This window comes from Labrus mixtus, chromosome 14, assembly GCF_963584025.1.
Source record: "Labrus mixtus chromosome 14, fLabMix1.1, whole genome shotgun sequence".
Lineage (NCBI taxonomy): Eukaryota > Metazoa > Chordata > Actinopteri > Labriformes > Labridae > Labrus > Labrus mixtus.
This window is the reverse complement of record NC_083625.1, coordinates 25,664,444-25,681,088: the sequence shown is the minus strand read 5'-3', so window position 1 is coordinate 25,681,088 and position 16,645 is coordinate 25,664,444. Positions and strand designations below refer to the sequence as shown.

General features: G+C 38.3%; 1 protein-coding gene across 2 annotated transcripts in view; it reads right to left on the bottom strand.

The window, feature by feature from the left end:
- The window catches only part of usp25 (ubiquitin specific peptidase 25), a 38,648-nt gene extending 26,546 nt beyond the window's left edge, over positions 1–12,102 (bottom strand). For both annotated transcript variants that reach the window (XM_061055985.1, XM_061055986.1), the window contains exons 1-5: positions 11,872–12,102; positions 5,482–5,559; positions 4,769–4,913; positions 4,495–4,618; positions 172–334 (exon numbers count right to left, since the gene is read on the bottom strand). In XM_061055985.1, the coding sequence (XP_060911968.1) occupies positions 172–334; positions 4,495–4,618; positions 4,769–4,913; positions 5,482–5,559; positions 11,872–11,913 (552 nt within the window). In that variant the 5' untranslated portion in view covers positions 11,914–12,102. The remainder of the gene's footprint in view (positions 1–171; positions 335–4,494; positions 4,619–4,768; positions 4,914–5,481; positions 5,560–11,871) is intronic.
- Positions 12,103–16,645: the final 4,543 nt, after the last annotated feature.

The following is a 16,645-nucleotide window of genomic DNA, read 5'->3' as shown; positions in this document are numbered from 1 at the left end:
TTTGTAGTTGCCAAAAAGAAAAGGAGTAGGTGTAAGAGCAGAATACTGGAAGAAATGGCAAAAAGCCAGGTTGAATAACAAGAGGCCTTCTCAACTAAAATGAGGAGCATGGAGTCTATAGAAAATCTCTTTCTAAAATGATTTCATGTTACTCTCTATGAGTGTGCTCACCTGGATGACAGCGCTGAACCAGCAGGTATTGCCAACATTTTTCAGCCCCACAGGGCAGCTGTCTATCCTCTTCCTGTCATGTGGGTTGGGTGAATCGCTCCATACTTCTGTGTGGGTGCGCTTCAGACTCGCCTTGTTCTCCGCTATGCTGGCCTCCAAAACCCTACAAAGAGAGAGAGAAAGTGAGAGATAGAAGAAGCAAAATGTAGAAATTAGAGCCAATAAACATATATAATTATCTCAGCGTTGCCATCCACTTCATGCACAAGAAAGGCACGAGTAAACGCCCGATTCAACCTCTTTTTATGTCTATTTGACAGTTAGCGTTGCAGAATAGTTTTGCTGGTAGAATCCTCACAAAGTGGCACCCATTTTTCCAGCACAGTATAGAGCAGAAGCGAAGGCTGTAAACTTGTAAATGTCCCTCCAGTGCATTGTTCAGAACGTTTTAACACAAATTCTCTGCAGAGGTCTCCTCCTCTCTGCAACCATCCAGCACAGAGACTTTAACATGAAAAACACAGAATGTAGCAGTTTGCTACAGGAAATCTGCTTTTAATTGAGTATCTTCTTTGACAGACATGGCTACGAGTTAAGTAGCTTGTTGGTGTTGAGCTTGTTTTAAGGTTAGGATTCCTTCAGTATAAACAAGGTTTCTACCTGTAGAGTAGATAACATGCAGATGTGGCTTTTCTCTCAAACATGAATATGTATCTGGCACAACAAATAATAGCCTTATTTTCAACCAACAGGACCCGAAATGTACTGTTGTACATATGTTTATAATCTTAAACTATTATATAACTCAGATGAATCCAGGAGGTGAGACTCTTCTTGAGAAGATATTATACTCAGTTTGTGTTTTGAGAAGTAACACACGCTCTGTCCACTTGTGGTGCAAGAGAGCGCTGCTTCTAACAGCTCATAAACGATCCTGAGTGCAGACTGGTAGAGTACAGGCAGCGGCTGCTGAGAGCTCACAAACACCCAGCAACAGCCAAGTTTAGTGCTGGCCTGATGTCAAGCTGCTCTCAGAGATACCGTTAACTAATTACTTGACATGATCTGATGTTTGTTAGTTTATCCTGTCAAGTGACGGCTCGACAGCTGCTTTAAACGAGAAACTGGAGTCTGAATGTGTAGTACGAGCCTCTTTGCTAATAAGAGAGTAATCCTTATTTACAGATTCTAAATAGAAATGTAGAATCAGAACACGGGGGTCTGGACTGTCAGCATGGAGAGTGATATGTTCCTGTTTTTAGTACATTTGTAGTCTGAGCTGTATTGACCAATCACATATCAGCAGGTTTTGGTGAATGCAGGAGAAACAGTCGGTGTGGACAGCATGAACATTGTCTGAGTTAACGTCATGTCAGCTCCCGTCAGCGGTAATATAACGAGGATTTATTGATCTCTTTAAACAGATATCTGGATGAAAGTGCAGCTGACAATCCATTGTAGCTCAACCATTTCAACTTGAGCCACAAAGCTGCTCGACACTGTGTCACCAGAGCCAATCAGAGTTCAGATTTCCAGACTGCCTGAAATGCATCGGAAGTGATCGATCCGACCACCGTTCAACAAACAAACGTTTTGAAAGTGTATTTCTTCTTCTCCTCTTAAAGAGTCCATATTATGCCCTTTTTGGGGTTCGTATATTTAATCTATGTTCCTACTTTTGTACGTTCACAATAGCTAAAGTTCTAAAAAAGTGTCTGTTTTCATGTACTGCTCCTCCTTGCTCCCTCTACACTCTGAGTCCGTCAGCTACGCTCTGTTCAGCCCCCACTGTTAGACCCCACGTGGGCCAAGTCTGCTCTGATTGGTCTGCCGATCCGCTCTGTCGTTATTGGTCAGTTGCTCAGCACGCTTCTCGGCAATTTCAACATGAGCTGCTGGGCTTGCCACAACAAGCCAATGGGCTTAGATCAGTGATCTCACACTGACAATGACGCCGCACGGACACATTTTTATCGAGGGGGGCTAGAACCGAGCATTACATGCAGCTAATGCTACAGCTAACAGGAGGACGTAGGAGAAGCCGCGTTTCCGCAGACTTTGAATTTTTGCACATAGATGTTTCAAAGATGGATGAGTCAAAAGAGGCTTATTGCTGCTACTTTTGTTCCATTATTAGATTATGGTGATGTACTGTACATGAATGCCTGCTCAACCTCACTGCACATGCTGGATGCTACTTATCATTGTGCGTTAAGATTCATTACTGACTGTAAATCACTCACCCATCATTGCACCCTGTACTCTAAAGTAGGCTGGCTGTCCCTGTCAGCTCGTAGGCTTCTTCACTGGTACACCTTCATTTATAAAGCAATTACTGGACTACTCCCTTCATACCTCTGCACCGACCTCACTTTTAAATCAAATCCATCATACAGTTTGCGCTCTCTGGACTTTCTATCTACGTCAGTCCCCAGAACTCATACTGAGTTTGGGAAGAGGGCCTTCATGTACTTTGCTCCCTCCGCACGGAACAGTCTTCAAAAACACTCAAATTGCAGGAACTCATCACTATTAATGATTTTAAAACTCGGCTCACAAGTTTTTTAATGGCTAATTTTTGAGTTTTTTTTGTTTATCATGATCTTGTCCTCCTTCTCCTTCTCTTCCTCCTCCTCCTTCTTCTTCTTCTTCACCTTCTGTACTGCATTTGTCTCTTTTTCTCATGTCTGTGCTTATTTTTTGGGTTTGTCTTATATTTCTTTTTTGCTGCTGCCATTTTGGCCAGGCCTTGCTCGAAAAAGAGGTAATTTGATCTCAAATTATTATTTTACCAGGCAATTCTGCCTGGTAAAATAAAGGTTAAATCAAAAATAAAAATGTGCCTAAACATGCACAGGACACTTGGAAAACACACTTAAGAGCATATAAAACCAGAAAAAGCAGAATATGGGACCTTTAAAGAAAACAGAACGGACAAAGCTTCATTTTTTTACTTTTGAAAATCTGTATCATGATGTTGTTATTTTAGCTAACTTCAGCCCCATTGGTTGCAATCCAATCACGAGAAAAACATTGTTTTTTTCAATCTCATACCACTGAAGTGAGTCAGAGTGAAGCTGCTGTGTAACTTATAATTAACTGTTGAACTGAACTAAGACTCAACAGATGAACTATGCTGATCCAGGATGTAATACACCAAGAAATGACAGGGCTTATATTGCAGCCATTAATGCAATACGGAGAAGGAAGTCTGGTCTGGACGTCCTTTAGGCTAACCCCTGGCTTCATTAACATCCATTTCCAGAGGCGTACATCATCTATCAGATGGTGGACGAAGTTTTCTGCGATAGCTAAGAGAGGTGAGAGTGATACGAATCAACAAGTGTCAGAATTTGGAGTCTTTGTATTTTCCAATCCACAGCGTCAGAAAAGATTCAGTATTCAGTCCAACAGAAATATGTTTAATACCCACTCTTTATTTCCATTTGCATATTTTTCAGGTAGCTCACAGTTTAGGGCTCTGCTGCAGTGCTGCCTCCTAAAAGGCCATGATTTGATTCATCAGTCCAGATTTTGTTCCTACATTGAATCTCTGTTAACCTTTTTAATAAAATGTTTGTATAAATAACAATGCATGATGAGTAACATGGGTTTCAAGCAATAATTCACACGGCTGTTACGGGGAGCTGAATTATCCTTAGAGGCTTTTTAAACAGATCTAATTAAAACTAGGCAAAAACAAACTAATAAAGCAGTTTAATGTTAAAAACAAAACAGTGCCTCTCTAAAGCTCTTCTATTGAGGACACATGCAGACATGACAAGCTACATGTCGAGATGCTGCTAGCTTGTTTTTAGATGCTCAGCTTGTTCTTAAACTTTGATTTCTTCAGTGTTCTTTGCTGTCACAGTTTACTTTGACAGTAGGAACTTTTCACAGAGGTCTCCCGCTCTCTAAAAGTAGACCAGGTAACTAAAACCAGTTTTTAAAAAACCCAGAATAAAGACAAAAATCTGGTTTGCGTGCAGCCCTGAGCACACAAGAGTTCAGTAAGTGTGATCAGTTGTGTTGTAACCATTACTGAACTGTTAAAATATGCCAGGTTCAGATTCCAGACCAATCTTTCTGTTCAGATCAGGACATCGCTGATTACAGTACGGGTCTTACAAAACATAAATGCAGAGAAGGTATATTTTCATCTCACCCTGAGCACATTCTTGTAGGTGGTGCTGTCAAGTGTGGATTTTCATCTGAGGCTTGGCTGAATGTAGGTGTTTTTAACTGTTACTGATATAACAGATACTGAGTCCAGAATTTCTTGGCATGTTTTTCTTATTAGTCAGTTTTTGTTGTTGAGCCCACCTGCTGATGGCCTGCTCCTCGTCAGTGATGCCCGTCTCCCTGAACGCCCGGTTCGACTCCTCCAGGCTGAGGGCGATCGCTCTCTGCAGATCATCTTTATCGTCTCCAGTCAGATCTATTACATCTGCGTTAGGAGGAACAAAAAACACACAAAGGCAAACATAAAGACAAACACAGCTTTGTTGTGAAATTATACACTGAGCAGATATGTTCCCATCATCTTGTATTCAGCCATGTTAGGTCTACAGGCTTAAAAATCACGACGTGGGCTCACTTGTATCTGCCTGGCTGCCCACGCTGATATATCTGTCGCTGGCCACCTGGGATGTCTGGTAGTAGGTCGTCTCATCTTGCTGAGGAACCTTGGCGTTCTTCTCGGTCAGAAACGCCACAGCCTCGGCCAGGTCTCCATTGCTCACCTGCAGCAGCAACAACAACAACAAGGTGTTTGTTAAGGGTTAAAGCAGTTGGATAGAAAACGGAAACAACTAGATACAAATACATTTTACAAGAATGTAAGGAGCGTGTTTCAGGTCATTTTATTTGTGCATTTCACTGTATCAACACTGTGTCTTAGTATTCTTTGTTAGCAGTACTTCTACCTCATTTGTATTACTGAGGTCATAGAGAGGGGGGCTGGTCATGCATTAAATATAAGGAGATCACAACAGCCAGCCCACCTCATCTACGCGAATGGGATGGACATGTTTTTTTTTTCGGGGGGACAAAATTTAATGAAGTCTGAATTAACACACAAGCAAAATACAAACACAAAAGAAAAGATGCAGTAAGAGTCTGTGTTCTACACTTTATATCAAAATGTAACATTATTTATATAAAAACAGAACTTATTGAAGAGCTGCTGTTGTTATCACATTAGATTATACAACAAGCTTGTACTGCTATATAAATATATATAAATCAGTGTGTGTGAATGAGCTGTGTGCAGTGTAACACATGTGGTTTGTAACATGTTTGAAGATGTACCTGCAGGGCCTGCTGAAGCAGCTGAACGTCTGTGGTGCCCGTGACCTCCCTCAACTGGTTTAGAAGTGTCTGCTGGTGCTGTCAGAGGAGAGAGGGAAGACAGCGGTTACATGTAGAGGGGGAAATAAAGGGTCCTAAAAAAATACAATCTCAAGGAACAACAATGACAAGGGGGGAAGAGGCGTATAATTCAGCTTTATCAATAACTCAATTTACTGCTGAGAGGGTTTTTTTTATGGATGGCGAGTTTATCTATAAAGCCCCATTCAGAGAAAGAGTCATTCAAAGTGCTTTACAGAGTTAAAACCGACAATAAGAGCACTGCATGACATTAAGATACAAAATATATGAAATACAATGTCAATCAAAAAGGAAATACAAAGGAATTCAATTTAAGAAAAAGTTAAAGCAGAAAACAAGTTACGGCGTTTCTGGGAAGGCAACAGTTAAAACATGTTTTAAGCCCAGTTTTAAACAACTGAACAGATTTTAATGTGTTGGTGTGCTACACATGTCAAGGTTTTGATTTTTGATTAACCAATTTTCTATCTCTGTAAGATCTCAACACTGCCCAGAGAGGACGAAGAAGAAATGGCTTTAAGCAATTTGCATTGTCCCTGTTAAGAAACAAAGAATAAAACTTATAATAATAACAATGCATGTCAAGCCAAGAGGGGGAATAGAAACCAGACTCCTGCTTTATCCTCTAAACAGACTCCATGATCTCGGACCTGTGTTACCTTTTGTTAAAAGAAAATGTTAACCACAAAACAATACTAATATTATCTGCTCACAATGTTATTCTAATCTCCACATATCAGACCTTAAAGAGCGGATACAGTACTTAATCAAGCTGTCAACTTTGACCCCTGTTAATGAGTCCATTGAAGTCTGGTGACCTCCTGATGTCAAGCCCAGCTGCACTGTATAACCTAACACACACTTCACCTGCAGCAGAGCTTGGCTTGAATAAATGGACTATAAATAAAGAGAGAGAGAGAGAGAGAGAGAGAGAACTTAATGTCAGCATCCGAGGCTGGAGGCTTTAAGTCTCCATGAGAGGAACTCTCTCTTCTTTCTTTCTGCCTGATGGAAAGGCTGCAGCAGACAACAGATACCAGCGTCACTTATAAAGAGACTTCACTGGTTAAAGACGATTTCTAACAATAGGTTGACTGATTTCACATCCATGGTAACGCTATATTATATCTACGTTTCTGAAGACTTTTAATGCCGTTGCTACAGTTACTAAAAAGGTGATGAAAAAAAGCAAAGCTGGATCTGGGAGAATAATTATTTTATAGCCCAAAGTGTCGACACAGACCGATCCCAAACACATGCATATTAGTTTAGAGTCATATCAAATACAATCCCCCTCCTTCATTACCTCTAAGCACATTTTATACTGATCAAACACATTCCTCTCTCTCTCTCTCTCCTTCACAATAACAGCTTAGTGATTTAGAAAGAGCACTTTTGGTCGAGCACTAAAATGCTGGCTGACTGTTAAGAGTCTGTTACCAGTCCCAGCTGGTCTGCATGAGTTATAATAGTCTTTTAATATACCTTTGTTTTTTACAGTTTTAAAATCAATGCTGTTCAAAGAAAGGGACAGTGGATTTATGTAAGGGAAGAAAAGATCAAATGTTGATAATTAAATCATAAGCAGACTTGAAAGAACATTACATTTATTGTAGAGTAGGTAAGCTAAATCTAATAAGTGAGGAGGACTGTTTTTTAACCCTTAAACCCTCCATGACCAGTGTTTGGCATTTTTAGGATTTCTTTTTTTCTGCATTCATAAATGTTTCAATATATTATTACGATATATTTTATAAACAAATGCAAATTAGTGGTATATGATACAAACTGGCATGTAAAGGGTTCCTTTTTGAATTCATGATGATCAAAATCAATTTAAAAACATAAAAAAAAAAAAAAAAAGTGTTATCAGTGTTTTTTAAAGTTTAATATTGTTTTTAAAAAAAGATTACTTTAAGAGGTTTTGGCCATTTCGAGAAATAAAATCTCTCCGAAAAATCACTGGAAATTACTGGAATAATTATAATTTGAAGCCCCCTTGTGATCGGATCTCAGCTTCTCGCTTCAAATGCAAATGAACAAGAATCCTCCTTCACCATTACTGCCTTTCAAAACGAGAAATGATAATAACAGAACATGAAGCAGCACAGAGAGGAGAAATACGAGTGCACGAGTGGTACAGAGGAGCAGATGATTTGGACTGAATTGATGATTTTCTTTTCAAATATAAATGATGACCCATCATCAACATGTATGTAAAATCTACATAAGAAATTTATTTTCCATACCACCTGAAAACTTCCACAAATTAACCCTGTATTGATAAACCGAGAACTGTGGCACTCTAAAATCATTTCTGGCCTTCATCTCCGTCTCTATCCCGATTTTGAGGTTGGCTGCCTTGTGAAATTGTGATTGGGATTCAGAGATAATGTCAAGTTGGATATCATAAAATATATTTTTAAAAAACGTATAACAAATCCACACATTGCCCACATAATTTCACTAAAGGATTTTCCATTAATTATTTGAAGAGACTAGCTCAAAGAATATATTTTCTCATCACATTAATATAACTTCAAACTATACAGGTATCAGAAAGATTTGATTTTAAACAGAGCACTGATAGCTCAGTCAAATACATAAGAAAGGCATCCGTGTGTAGTTCCTTGAAGTAAGGCGCTCAGTTGTCACCGCCCTGGGGGAGCTGCTCTGTACCTGGTTTCACACCTGACTCGAGTCTTGCTTTCAGCTACAAGATTTTTTTTGTGAGCTTTCCAAGACAAAAGTGCTTTCATAAACCCCAGGGGCCATAGTGTCACCGCAGCAAGTGAAGAGAAAGTTCACCGCTTTGTTAGAGTAAGAGCACATAAATAATGCACCACACCCAGTTTGTCTGTGAGCAGCATGCTCACCGTTTAGTAGCCACAGATACACACCTCATAGGGAGGTGAACTGTAATGTAGCATGTTAGGTCACAGCAGTAGATAAGTAAATACCAATACAATCTGTGTATGAGTAAGGTGCTTAAAAATGTTAATAATTAGATACTTTGAATACCACGTTATAAAACGATGCTTAATTGATTGACGGTTTCCAAAAACACCAAAGCTTTAAAGGCTTAATATGCGATTTTTCACACTTAAATATAGTAGAAATCAAGTATATCCTCTGAAAATAACTCTGTGAGTCATGACTGTCTACAATGGGTGTAACACCAGAGTCCTGCCTTTAAGTAATGTCACATCTACAGCCATCCAAATTCTGCCACGAGAGAAGAGAGAGCAGTGTAAAATACAAAAACATGTTGGCAATGCTTCTGTTAAATGTTGACAACATATTTTTGCAATTAAGACAAGTGTGCAGAAGTTTCTCTGCAATTTTTGGTGATTAAAACAAAAATGTACTGAAGTATTGGGTGCCAAGCAGGACTTCTATTTGTGTTGCCCTGGTATCAATATATTTTGATTATTACCAGTACCATATCTAAGTTTGAAATTAGGTTATTTCTTTACATGTCACTTTAAGAGAATGACAAATATTGAAGCGGAAATCAGACATCAGGGCAGATTTTGCAGAAATGCAATGTCCAAAATACAATGAACTGAATGGAAGATGGAGACTTTTATCAACACATTAACAACTGAAGAAAAATACAGCAGGATAGTTTAGTTAGAGAACAGCTACGAGAGATAGCAGTCTGAAAATCCAAAAGAGTAACTTTGAACTGACACATTTGTGACAATTTTACATCACGTTTCACCCCCTGGCCTGGAGATAAGTAAACAAGAGGGCAGAGTGTTTGGGTCATTGACAGAGGCTGATGGGTGCACGTTTGTTGGCACAGAGAGTGGCCTGGTTGATGAAGTGTGAGGGAAGTTATACCTCTGACAGATTTGGGCCAAGTCAACCACAAGAGCAGTTACACACACACAACACAACACAACACAACACACCATGTGACCTGATGTGGGGCATGGCTGTTTGTCACACCGGTCATCAGCCATTAAAAGAACACTTGGGAATAACACCACATAATTCTCAGCAGGGTGCATGATCAGACGACGGGCATTCCCACTGAATCTACTGTCTATCTGGTCCTCACTGCTGCTTATATGTGCATGTGAGAGTTGCAAACAAAAATAAGGCAGTGACCTAATTTTACGATCCACAGGTCCCTAGATGAAGAGCTGCACCACACCCTGCAATCACGAGCTCTCTAATGATGGAGCACAACTCTGACTAACTAAAACCCACATGGCCCTGAGGCACCATCAATACAAATCAAGCTTTTACAGAACTGTACAAATCTCTTTATTTGTTGTTGCTAACAAATATTAAGTCTTGTGCAATGGCCATCAACTGTTGAAATATGCTCCAGACCGTTTTCAAGCCCATCTTTCTAGTCATTGTTAATACTGAGGCTTTTGAGCTTTGTTTAGTTTGCATGCATTCATTATTTTAATCCAGTAAACACATATTATGTACTCAACTGTGTCCATCTATATCAGCTAAATATTTGTATGAAATGCATTTGGATCTTTATTTTATTTTTATCAAGTTGGTTTCTATCTTGTCAATAGTCTGGCATACTTTACTTGTTTTTAGTTTAATATTCATGTGCCCTTGTTTTCCTCATTGTTAGGCACTTTAAGCAGCATTCCTTTTATGAATGGGGATATAATACAGCTAAAGATTAGTAGGAGTATTGTTGTTGTTGTTGTTGTGCTCCATATCAGATTATATTCAGCCCCCAGAGAGGTCAAATGGCATTACAGAGTTAGTGTTAATGCTGCTACTTTTAAGTTTGAGTCATGGCTGAAGTATTTATTTCTGTCCATGCTCCAGACTCTTAACATTTACAGCCCATCAGATATCAATTTCACACTGCACGGTTGTGTTTTTCAGCTATGTGAGCTATGTTGGATTTGGCTTAATAAAGAGCCCATCCTGCACAACTGAGGCACAACATTGCATGCAGTGAGATACAACATAACTGTGGTTACATAACTCTTATGCAAAGTATTTCTTCTTTCTTTTCATTCATACTAGCAAAGCAAACACATAACCCACGTTCAGCAGCAGCATCAGTGAAGTGGTTACATAACTAACCAAACCTGTGCAATGCTGGGGCATGGTGGTCAGAGTAAATCCTATAACTACTAGTTCAGAGGGAACAGACGTAAACTGGGAGTGTGATCACCTATAACCTAGTGATCTGCTTTAACCAGTATGAACCGTCACACACTTGACTTGCTGTGGGGATAACGTTACTAAATCTCCGCCAAGCACCATGGCTCGGCTCCGACTCTCCCTCCGCCCCTGGCCATACTTTGTCAACAAACATTTCACATACTGTGTGTGAGGACTAACTAAGGACATCATTTAGCACATAAACATTACCGTAAACGCCAACATCAAAACGCTGAGTTAAGACAGAAATGTTCCCTCTGATCATTACACACCAGCGTATATAGTGTGCAATAACTTTGTAATTCACTGCTTTATAATTGTCTATTTATTTACTCAGTCACTGCACTTTAACTGTCTATTTATTTATTTATTCATCGCACTAAAACTGTTTATTTACTCATCCAGTCACTGCACAATAATAACTGTATATACTCTTTCACTGCACCATAACTTCACTTATTTGCACTATATCTCTATATTTATATTTGTTTAATTAATCAGTCACTGCAAAATAATAACTGTATATATTCTTTCAGTCTCCACAACTGTCTATTTATTTGTTATTATTATCATTCATTCACTGAACAGCTCTGGACACTTTTAACATACTTCTCTCTCATATCACCACAAATATATTTTAGTTGTTGTTTTTGTAAATGCTGCTGTTTAGGATTGCTGCTAACAAAGTTGTGTTGTGTCTTGTAAACAATGATAATAAAGATTATATTTAAATCTGTATCTGTCACTTGGCCTTGTTTATTTCTGTTGACGACACAGTTAGCACAGGATGCTAACGTAACCAGGAGAACTGACGCCAATATTAAGACGTATGAAATGCTCTCTCTCGATGTGACAAAGCGTACAGAGACAATGTCCAGGTTTAAACTTTACATAGCACCGTTACTTAGCATCGACTAGCTTAGCAACATACTGGATAACGCTTTACAGCTAGCACAGCGTCGGGCCTAGCGTAAATACATCTACTTACATTGAGCAGTGCTTACGTTTATGTGCACAATAAAGCGCCCCAACTAAAATGACAAATCAGGACTAACACAATTAACCGAGGAGCTGCCGAGCCGACTCTACTATTACATCTACATCCAAACAATGTAGCTATTCAGGCTAAAGCAGCTAGCAGCCAGGTTAGCTTACCTTCTGAGAATGCTGCTGGAGGACATTCTGCTCCACGGTCATGGCGGGTTTAGAGATAAACTGTGTTAAATTGAAAGCTGGATTCGCAAAATGCAAGAGATAATTTTCCACTAAAGCGATTTAAAACACGGTGCTATGACATCCCCTCCTTGTTCAGCGACATTACGGGCGCCATGGCAGAGTGACTAGCGCAGGTCGTCAGCAGGAATGAAAACATTGCTCTGCCTTCACTCAGATCTGGGATCGATTACTTACGTCTTACGGAACTGCATTTACGTTCAAATCTCGGATAAAAAAAAAAAGAATTACAAGACTTTATTTTAAGATTTGTAATTGTATTATTGACCACAACCCCTCAGTATGTGTTGTAGTTGGATTTTAGTTTGGATTTTTCAAAAGTACATTCAGTTTACTGCACATTGCACATATTACACATTTCAAGTTTACTTTTTCTTTACATTTTATTTTCTTTACCATTTTGTTTTGTACCTTTTGCACTATTTAGAATTTATTACTGTAAATATTATTTATCTTATTTTACCTTATTTTATTTTATCTATTTTACCTTATTTTATTTTATTTGACCTTATTTTGGTTATATTGCACCATGGGACGGAGACAAACGCAATTTCGATTCCACTGTATGTCTGGAATATTTTGAAATTGACAATAAAGTTGACTTTGACTTGACTTTGACTTTAGACCAAACAATGAACAGTCTGAGTAAGAAACTATTATAAACCACCAATAATTTCTTTACACCTTTGAAAGTAAAATATGCAGGACTAAATTAGGCTATTTTATTATTATTATTACTATTACAGTATGTGACAGTAAGTGTCACTATTGTCAAATTGAATAATTCACTTAATCATTCTTGATCTCTTAATTTTATGAATCAACTCTTCCCCTTGGCCTTTCATTTTATTTAAATTAGTTGTTTATTAAATTAGTTATTTTTAGTTTAGTTATGTTTTCTGCAGTACGCACTGTTTTTAAAGGAAACACAAATAGTAATAATTATTAGGCTTTTACTGTATTTTCTTCTAGTCAGATGATTCATATCAATATTATTGTAAGAATATTATTTTATCATTAAAAATAAGTATAAAATGGAACTAGGAATTGGGAATTCAATGTCTGACATTTAATGTCTGATATTATACCTAAATTCAAAAGGTTTGACCCCTTGAGTTATCATGAAACGTATTAACTTTGATTATGTGTATGAGGAGGGACAATCTGCAATTGAGTTTTCTTTATTTTGGTTTCACAGAATGATGATTGTTTGAGAGGGTTAGAGAGGGTCAGTCACTGTCTGAGTCAGAAGTCTTTTTGATTCATGAAGCCACAAAACAACTAAATTAAACAGCCTTGTTGGAGCCAAAGTATGTGTTTGTTTTGTGTCACTGGGCACCATGTGTAGCCTGGGCGGATGCTGTGGTTAAAACAAGGCTCCAGGTGAGGTGGGACAGGTGATTGAATGGAGGCAAACAGTTTTTCTACCATGTCAGCCTGTCCGAGTTAAACGCATCCAAAGCGGATTTGTTTGTTTTATTTATAGAAGTAGTGGTTCGTCATATTTTCCTTTATTGATAAGAAGTCTTTCAAAATAAATGGATTGAAATATCCAAATCACATCATCAATGGACTGTGTTAATTTCTTCGAGCTAAGCACGCGTCCGAAAGCTTCCACATTCATCCCTCAAGTGACTTTTCTAAACAATATTGGGAGCCTCATAAGAATGCTGCTAAGAGATTTATCTGTTTTGTTTTTTAAAAGTCCACCAAGAAAACAAGGATAGTTAACAGCTGAGCAAATTATTTATTTTCTTATTTTGCTGCTGTTTGTTTCTGTTGGTTGTCTGAATCAAATAAAGGTTTCCCCAATATAATAACATGTGTCTTAAAGTATACAAGATTAAAAACTTTAGATTACTGTACTCTAACTGCCTATTATATTGTATTTATCTTCTCCTCTTGCTCCTTTAATGTGGGAACTCTCATCGCGCCTCTAGGGGGTGCTAGAACACCACCACAAATATACTAGACTTCCACAGGCCTGACATGGTGCAGGTTCACAATGAAGGGAGCTAGTAATGCAGATTCACATGCAGATCCCCCTTCTGTGCCTTGCTCAATGGCAACCCGGGCACTTCTCCAGCTACCAGACTACTTCCAGATTTGGTCTGCACTTAAACATGACGACCCTCTGGTTGCCAACCAAAGTCCCTTCAGACTGAGCTACTGCTGCCCCAAAGAAGATTAAGAACAAAACACAAAAGCAAAATTGACTTGTTTGACAATAAATAAAGCAATTAATCAAATTCAATTTTCTTCTTTTTAATTCCCATTAATCTTCTCTGTATAAAGTGTCAAATTTGAATTGTATTTTGGATTAATTATATATTGTTAAACCAACTTGTGTTTTTCTCACATTAAGAAGAGAACAAGTTTGATTTAGCTCAGATTGCATGTTTGTTTGTTGTTCATTTGTTTCTATTTAACTTCTGTTTCCTTTGTATTTGCACGTGATAATTTCCCCTCTCATCAACCAAATGTTAACATCTGACAATTTAAACTAAAAAGCACTTAATTCAACGTACTTTAAACCTGCAGCAATATTTAAAGAAGAGACTAAACCGAGTGTACTTTATTCAACATGCCTGTGTTAAATAAAGTGCATAACACACAGAATCATCACCATGTCTGGATAAAATCAGGGTTAACCAACCAATGTTTTCAATATTTGCGATAGACTGACTTAATTCAGTTGTCTATATTCCAGCCCTAATTATTCAGACAGATGAAATAACATCCAAACAGTGGGCACTGAAATGTGTCAGCTGTGATTAATTCAGTGTGCTGGTTTGGAAAAGAACAGTCCTCTCTCTCAGAACTGGGTCATCCTTTAGATGTTAGGAAAAGCATTGTTGTAAGAGTTATAAGTGAGGCAGTCAGCATGCTTTGTTAACATGAACTGTGTCATCTAACTGGTGCATATCAATATTAATGGGAGTAATCAGGACTCTGTAGCTGAGATGGGGGGAAGGATTTAGGACATTGCACAGTTAAAGGAATCTTATGAGGATTCAGTTTCATTTTCTTATTCAGCACAAGAGGAAAAGTTGGGGGAAATAATTAGGTGACATTTGATTTGATTTGCACTAACACAGGCTATAGATTAAAAATATCAATATAAGTTTATTCCAACGAGATAATTCTTTATTTCGCACAAATGCTAGAGGCTTGTTGTCAATCATCCTCAGTCCAGCAGGTGGCAGCATCCTCCTTTGTAGTACATTGAGAGGCCAAACATCATATCAGCAGGGATATGCAAAAGGAAATGAATCATGAAAATGATTCCACTTGGTACACCAAGTAGCATTATAAATCATGAAGTCTGTTTCCAGTTTTCAGCTCTGCACCATAATCAATATTTGATACTTCTATGTGCTGAAATATTGACCAGCACAGTGAGTGAAGGTTACCTTGTGCACCCACAGCACCCTCTGATAACAGCCTTTCTCTTTTCTGAGCGGACTCATCTCAGCGCTGACCTGCGGGCCAGAGGGAGAGCTATCAGTCAGAGAATCTGTGCTGCTGTCAGCAAACCAATCAGAAAACACATTGATGAATCAATTGGTGAAGTCAAACAGTAGATCCCTGCTGACAGGTTGATATAAGGAGTTCAGGCTTGTTTGTCAAAGATCAAAACGCATCCTGAAAGTGAGCCTGAGGGCTGCATGATAATAGCTTCACTCACAACCTGCATGCTCTCGCTGTGAGTCAGGAATTCAACTGACTCAGACCTACAGATAAATAAATGTACACTATAACTCTACTTTACTTTAAAAAAGTCACTATACAATACACTTGTTTTGTTGTAAAAGTTGGGTAACACTTTAAGTGAAGGTCACAATATCCACCACTAATTCATTATTAGCATGCTAATAAGTAGCATACTGGCGGCTTATGAGTCATTATTAAGAGCTTATGAGTACCTTATTCTACATGAACATATTCTATAGCTAATAGGATAGGATAGGATAATACTTTATTGATCCCCAGAGGGGACATTCGGGCGTTGCAGCAGCACAGACAAGTAAGAAGGTAATAGGCCTTTAGCTATAATAACTCAATACTCTCCCAATGAATCCTTTTTGATAGTTAGTCAGGAAGTTTTTAAACATGAATTATGATCTTGTTTTTGATTACTTTTACCTGATAAGTACCAAACTAAGCAAAGCATATTAAGATCATAATTTATATTCAACAACTATAAATAGGCAGTAATTATAGGGTATTAGTAAATACCGGGGATCAAACCCCCAACCACTTTACCAACTGAGCCACAGCCGCCCCTTAATATTATTGAGGGAAAATTCTTAGCTAAAGGCCTATTAGCTATTGACTATGTAGAATAAGGTATTAATAAGCACGCAATAATGACTAATACACAGCCAGTATGCTACTTATTAGCAAGCTAATAATGAACTATTAAATGGTGAATATTGTGACCTTAATTTTTTTAAGTTGTGTTTTGAACGTGTAGTTTATGCAAATACTTTATGCCGACTTTTTTCATAATGAACATGAAGAAAATAAAAGTTGAATATGCAGCCGGAGCAATTTGGGGTTAAATGTCTTGCCCAAGGACACATTAGACAAGCTGCAGGAGCATGGGGATTGAACCCCTGACCTTCTGGTGCAGAGACAACTGACTCTACCAAATGAGCTACAGCCGCCCATCAGGACAGCCATTTTATTTAAA